At 37.3% G+C, this 7,157-nt stretch overlaps 1 protein-coding gene across 4 annotated transcripts; it reads left to right on the top strand.

Moving 5' to 3' along the window:
* Positions 1-1,696: 1,696 nt before the first annotated feature.
* LOC116200755 (dof zinc finger protein DOF3.1-like) lies at positions 1,697-6,777 on the top strand. 4 transcript variants are annotated; one of them, XR_004155732.1, is made up of 3 exons: positions 1,697-3,379; positions 3,486-3,599; positions 4,430-6,777. XR_004155732.1 is itself a non-coding variant. In XM_031531641.1 (2 exons), the coding sequence occupies exon 1, from the start codon at positions 2,559-2,561 to the stop codon at positions 3,363-3,365; it is 807 nt and encodes a 268-aa protein (XP_031387501.1). In that variant the 5' UTR covers positions 1,697-2,558; the 3' UTR covers positions 3,366-3,379; positions 3,486-3,825. The 4 variants fall into 4 exon arrangements, 1 of the variants encoding a protein (XP_031387501.1); XR_004155731.1 differs by lacking the exon at positions 4,430-6,777 and adding an exon at positions 3,899-4,386; XM_031531641.1 differs by lacking the exon at positions 4,430-6,777 and having other exon boundaries at positions 3,486-3,825.
* Positions 6,778-7,157: the final 380 nt, after the last annotated feature.

Genomic DNA, 7,157 nt, shown 5'->3' with positions numbered 1-7,157 from the left:
ACTTTGGTTTTTAGAATTTCCTTAAAATTTTATTTGGTTTCAGTTTTCAAAATCTCGAAATCGAATTGAACTGAAAATCTTAAATAAAAAATTGGGGTTTTAAGTTTCGCCTTTGATTTGCCCCTTCGGCTCCACTCCCAAATCAGAGCAATGGGAGCTCGATGCTAGCCAGATATTGTTTGCGTGGTGGCGTCAACGTACATCTAAGCCCTCCTATTTTTGTACACTTTTTTTATTAATATTTTTATTTTCTAACAATAAATTTTAATTTTAAACATTCTCATGTTAAATCTTAATGGAAAGACTAAGACAAAAAAAAATTGTAATGCCGAGGACAAAATAAAACAATAAAAGAACTATGACAAATGCAAAAACTAAAGTTGAAGAACAAATTTGACTTTTAATAGAAAATTTAAATAAAAAAATGAAATCTGAAAATTAATTATAGTTACAAGGCAAAATAGAACAAAGAAAAAAAAAAGAAGGATTAAAACATAAATGGCAAATATCATGTAAAATCACGTGATTTCCAAATATTCCCAGAGAAACATGTGCTTTAGAAAAACACTATTAAAGAGAATGTAGCAGAGTAACATATGCATTCGTCTATCAACCAAGAGGTTGTAGGTCCGATACTCGTGGTGTTGGGCTCACTGACCTTTCATGTAATCAAAAAAATAAAATAAAACAAAATAAATATGAGGTTTTACTTTATTTTCAAATTTATCACGACTGTTATCAGCAGTTAGATTCTCCGTGAAACGACAATGTGGGAAATAAGATTGAGCATTGACATGGATTGTTTTACATATGATTTAATAATATTCCCAGATTTTTGACAAGATTTCATATAATTCTTGAATTTATCACGTAATTTCATAAAATTACCAGATTAATCACGAGGTTTACAAATTTTTTTGCTTCTCCCAAAACTGGATTCTCCCATTTTACTTGTCTCCATAACTATCAAACCCAAATATGTAAGTGTCGAGATGTTTCGGCCCAACTTTTCTCAATATCACTGTTAAAGTTTCCTGCTTGTTGAAATATTCTCAATAGATCCAAATGATCAGTAATTAGTAGTGATACTATCGGTGTCTTTGTCGTTATAATGGTGATATACAATTCCAACTTTTGTTCATATTCATAACTTTTACATTATCGTAAAATTTATATGGCCTTATATAAGTAAAATATTGAGAAAAAAAATATTATGTAAAGAAATATGAGTAATCTCACTATATATCGAAATTGCGATTATTAGATGAACATGTTAGAGTGTGTGCCATTACGCTACTTTCTCCTTTAATAATTATTTCAAAATTTTTAAATCACGTGATAAATTTAAAAATTTTATATAATCATTTGAAATCTGTGAATTTTTATTAAACTATTTATACCCTGTAAGAAAATCCATGTCAGCCTATCAAGTCAATATTTGACGGCAAAGTTATCAAATAATAACAGCCATTATAGATTTGAAACCAGAGGTATACCTCATGATTTTATGATTATTTAAGTACATCTAAATTTGACAATTTTGAAAATTACGTAAAAGTACAAGGTGAAAACGAATCAAAAGAAAAAAAATTAAAGTAAAAGACATATTATGTAAAGTTAGTTGGTCAAAAAAGTATTGTTTTTCAGAAAAGAAAAGAATAACATGGGATCAGGGAAGCTTTCTAGCTCCTACCACGAAAAGTCCAAAAACCACTGGGAGAACTGGGAGAAGAAGAAAGGAGAGAGAGAGAGAGAGAGAGAGAGAGAGAGAGAGCAATATCCCATCAATTTCATTGTGGAAGTCTCATCGTCACTTTCACGCGGACAAAGATCATCATCATCCTTCTTCTTCCATTCCAAAAGGATTTCCTTTCCTCAAGACCCAGAAACGAGAAATTCCTCCTCTTACCCCCTCTTCTACACTTCTCTTGAATCCTCAAAGGCCCTAACACCCTTAATAGACCCCCTCCCCTTCTCCCTCTCTCTCTCTCTCTCTCTCTCTACCCTGTGTACAATTGTCAGCTCATTTGATAAGAAACAGAGAAACTGAGAGAAAGGTGCAGTGCAGGATTGTGAAGTTTGAGTGGTGAAGAAGAACCAGAAGTCCAGAGCAGAGCTCTCTTGGCTCACTGCAGTGTTTCATGATGGGGAATGAGTGCTCTCTTCCATGAAGCTTCACATCTCCGTCGGCCCACAAAAATATCTCAAAAATCCATTTTGTCCTCTTTCCACTTCTTCTCTGCCTCCTACTATTTGCCACTTCACACCTCCCAAAAGGCTAACAAGCAGCAGCAGCATCATCAAACCCCCTCGATTCGAGGTTTCCCGTCACTTTCTCAAGAATCTGTCCTTTCGGGGCCAATCAGGCGCAGACCCGATTCTACTAATGCCCTTTTGAAGACAAATCTCCGGCCAAAATCAAACCTTTGGTGCTTTTGAGGTGGCGGGGTCTCACAGGATGTTGAGTGGAGCTTCAAATTCCCAAACTTGAGGCCTTTTCTCCCCGTCAAGACTTACCCCAGGATTTGGAGCTTTTTGGCCGGTCGATCGGAGAAGTTATGCAGGACCCTTCGGCATTCCTTCAGCCGGTGAAGCCGCAGTTCCCGGAGCAGGAGAGGCTCAAGTGCCCGAGATGTGAGTCCACCAACACCAAGTTCTGCTACTACAACAACTATAACCTCTCCCAACCCCGCCACTTCTGCAAGAACTGCCGCCGCTACTGGACCAAGGGCGGCGCCCTTCGCAACATCCCGGTCGGCGGCGGCACCCGCAAGAGCGCGAAGCGCCCCACGAACGCGAAGCGCCCCAGCCCCGGTCCTGTGGAGACGGAGCCGAGACCCGAAGGCTCGTCTCAGGCCCGGAGCCCCAGGTTGATCGAGCCCTCCCACGGTCTCTCTCAGCCGGCCGTGCCCCAACAGTCTGCCCAGGGCCCCTCTCCGGGTCCCAGTCCGGCCCGGATAGTCCATCCCGGCTCTGGGATCCTCGGCCTGGGCACTGACCCCGAAAGGAGGCTGCTCGACACGGGTGGGAGCTTCAGCTCACTTCTGACCTCGAATTTGCAGTTCGGGACTCTCCTCGAGGGTCTGAACCCGAACAGCTCGGGTCCGAAGGTGATGCAATTCGGCGTCCTCGGGGAGAACTTGAATTCCGGCACCAGCTTGAATCCGAGTAGAGGTCCTAACGGGGTGCAGGGGCAGAAATCACAGAGCAATAATATGCCGGACAGTGATTGCTTGAGCTTGCAGAATGGTAATGGTAACGGCAATGGAAATGGAGGCAATGGAGGTGAGGAATCCAGCTGTTGGGGGAATAGCAATGGGTGGCCTGATCTTGCTATTTACACTCCCAGTTCAAGATATCAATAGACCAACAGCAACAAGTGATTAGCGTATCCTTTTTCTTCTTCTTTCTTTTTTTCTTTTTTTTTTCAATTGTTATTTGAATTTTTCCACTTTGGGGTTTTCCACTTCTTGCACTGAATGAAGGCTGAAGAAGTTTGGGGAACAGAAACGAGGATTTTGGAGCCTGAGTGTGGTGTTATCTGATGCTGCTCAAGGTACATAGCACACACCCTGAAGGCCAAAACATTACTAATATAGGTAATGCTTATTTTCCTTTTTGGTTTTTTTTTTTTTATATTTGGTGTGCGGTTTGTTATGCTATGTGTATGATAGATGATATATCCACGAATCAAGGACACTGATCATAGTTATTAAAAATCCATTGTCTGATATCCCAGTGTAGAAGTAGCTGCTGGGGGCGTATTCCTCTGATTTTTCTATGCTTATTATGTGATGATCGATGCATGATGCATCGTTATTTCTCGTTCTCTATTCTTATTGACAGATCTTTGAATCTCTCTTTTTCAACCCATTTTTGTTGTGGACAACATTTTCAGCATTTCATCTACCTTTCATGAAAATGGCAACCAAATCTGAGGGATGGTGTTAGAATTTAGATATGCTCTACAACATTTTCCTCAGAGGAAAATGCGAGGAATCGGTTTCGCTGTTTCCTGAAGAACGGAAGAAGGAAATATTGATAATGCATTATGTGCCCAACAAAAGTGATTTGACTCACTAAAACGGACACGTTCTTCTCTTTGATCACTACTAGTTTTCGTGACGAGCAAGGCTGATGGATGAATGAATAAATGAGGGTGGAATAATGAGCACAATGTGGGATTCTGAGTAAGATTTGACATGTTTTGTTGCTTCTGAATAATAAGATAGTGCTATGGATGGAATAAATGTAAAATGGGGTCGATATAAAAAAGCCCTTTTAATCAATCCCTTCATCTCTTCTGTTTCTACTTCCATGCTGTCTGAAGAGGCCTAGACAAAAGTTCAGTTCAGTTTCAATCTTCATGGAAGATGTTATTTCTTATTCCTGTTCCATTCCCCTTTCTTTCTCTGCAACTTGCAAAAAGAGCCTCAGCTGCAAAATTTTCAGTCCAAGACAGAAGATTTGGGGTTTTGTTTTCTTGCTATCACCAAGGAGGCAGGCCCCCACCACCCCCCAACCCCAAAGATCTTTAAAGTCAAATTGGCAGGGTTAAGTAGCTGTCATGGTCAAATTGATGAAGAAGCTCCCTGGGGGGTTCTTGGGCCGGAGATTTGGATCCCTCCCAACATGCCTCCAGGCACCTTTGGGTTCATCACGATTTAAAAGCAATACCCAATTAGATTCATGATCAAATCTTGTAAACGGAAAGGGAAAAAGAAGAAAAGAAAAGACTTATTTTTCTTCTTAAGAAACTTTCTATGTTTGGTAATAAAGTTTAAGGGTTGTTTGGAAATGGAATTGAGTAAAACTCAACTTCATTCCAATTATATATATATATATATATTGTTAATTGGATTATAATAACAACGTGGATGAAGAAAATAATAAAAAAAAGTAATGATTGTGTTATGGGAAAAGTGAGGAAAAGTAATGAAAGGTAATGAATAATTGAGAGAATTTAGTATTAAAAATTGAATTGAATGGTAAAAATAAAAAATTTTAAAAAAATATAAAAGTATTAATTATGTTATTAAATTGAAGATAAGTGAAGTTAAGTGGGGAGAGTAAATGGAGTTGAACTCCAAAATCAAACAAAGTATTATTTTATTTAATTTCATTTTTTTCTCAATTCAATAATGCAATCAATACTTTTTTTTCAAATTCTTTTTCATAATTTTTTATATATTATTTAAAATAGGTTTTAAACTAAATTATCTCACTATTTTATATTTTTTTTAAATTCAACAACGCAATTATTTTTATTTTTATTTGCTTATTCAAATTCTCCAACATATTTTTTTCAACTACTTTTATTTTTATTTTCTTAAATCAAATTTAACTTCGTTATCAAAAGTTATATATTTCGTTACCAAACATTATGTTAAAAAGAGTGTTAGCTGATTGTGGAACTTGTGTATGGACAAATATCAAATGTTCCGGGACAGTTAAACGTGTAAGTATCTAGCGTCTCCATAATAACTATCATCTAGCGTCTCCGTAGATACACAACATTGAGTATTAAAAATCGTTTTAGAGATTTATGAATCATCTACGACCTCTAGTTAGTAATTCCAGTTCAACGGGCTCCGCAATGTGTTTGTCGATTGTGAGCCCTGAATTTCGTTGAGATTATTTTTATCTATCCTAGTATCAGTCTAGCTTTTACGTGGAGGAATGGAAATGAATCAAGACATATTATCGAGATGCAGAAAAGAGTAGCACACAACTTCTTCGTAGAATAATACGCGGATAGAACATTTAATTTGTGATTCCGTATAAAATGGAAACTAAATGATGTGCTCCGTGAATTTGAAGGGCAATGGGTTATTGCCAAATTTTGGCAGAAGTCACAGGGGACTGTTGACATATACCCTCGCACAGTTCAAGGTTCGGCATTGCTCCTCTTTCAAAGCTATTGAAACCTTCCTTTTTGACTATTGACTTCGAATATGAAGGTACTCGATGTGAAAGGATAGTAGATTCATCACAGTGCAAAAAAATCATAGTGTGTATACCTCATCATTCGTGTTTGGATATAGAGCGATTTGCAGGGAAAAGAAACTGCGACTTTACTTCCTCCTCTTAATTAATGCCAACGTAGTCTCAATCTGATCAGTAATAGTGTGGGTAGAGAAATGGGATACCACTGAGGAGGGTTTGGGACGGGTCCCTCCTATACTCGTACTTATTTATAAAGTCGATCTTAATCCTTTCTCATATCTATTGTTATTTCACGAAAAAAATTTCAAATTCTTCCCGTCAATTTAACAGGTATTCAATGGGAATTCTTTTTTTCTTTTTTTTGCCTATTAATAAAATTTGTGGGGGAGAAAAAATTCTACGAGTTTGTCATAATATCTTATTTATATGAAATGGCTTGAGGGCCACCAACGACAAGGTGGGATGATGTGTTTCGGATTGCTGTCCGACACATTTTCGAATTTTCGGGTCCACACACACATTCTAGAAGACTCAGGAATCAGAATTTAGCTTAATTAGATATTAAGTTTCCTATATTGGTATAATATAATTTCTCTTAATTATATATAATTTCATATATTAGCTTGAGTCAGTAGTCTTAAGTTTCTTATTTTAGATTATTACCTTACTCTATTTTAGGAAAGTAATTTAGAGGAGATTAGATAACAGTTTCCTATTTTAGAGTCAAGAGGGGTGTCTAGCCTCTATATATTTTTGAATGAATATTGTAAGAGAAGATAACAAACTGTGAATGAATATTTTTGAATGAAATTGCTTAGAGTGTTTTTTCTATTTTCTTATTTAAACAAGTTCCTTGTTTAGTGGCGAAAATCCCGATTCTTATCGTTCATCCTTGAGCGTGGCGAATCAACACGACTTTTCTTACTCGTGGCGAGTTATCTTATCGAGTGAGTTTAATTGATTCTACCCTCCACCCTTCTTTCTTATCAAGTTCTATTTCGTGAGCTTATCATGGTAGCCAAAGCCATCAGCAAGAAAGTGAACAAGCAGATCGCCGATGCAATGAGGAGTTGTAGATAAGCGAAAAAACCTAGCATTAATGATAGCACTGGGCTGAAGCAATCAAGCCACCCGAAAAGTGGAGTAAATAGATGAATAAGAGGTAAAAGCCTTTGTTTGTTTATGGAGTATAATTTACTAAACTTTAATTC

Source organism: Punica granatum, chromosome 3, assembly GCF_007655135.1.
Source record: "Punica granatum isolate Tunisia-2019 chromosome 3, ASM765513v2, whole genome shotgun sequence".
Taxonomy (NCBI): Eukaryota; Viridiplantae; Streptophyta; class Magnoliopsida; order Myrtales; family Lythraceae; genus Punica; species Punica granatum.
This window is presented reverse-complemented; position numbering and strand designations above follow the sequence as displayed.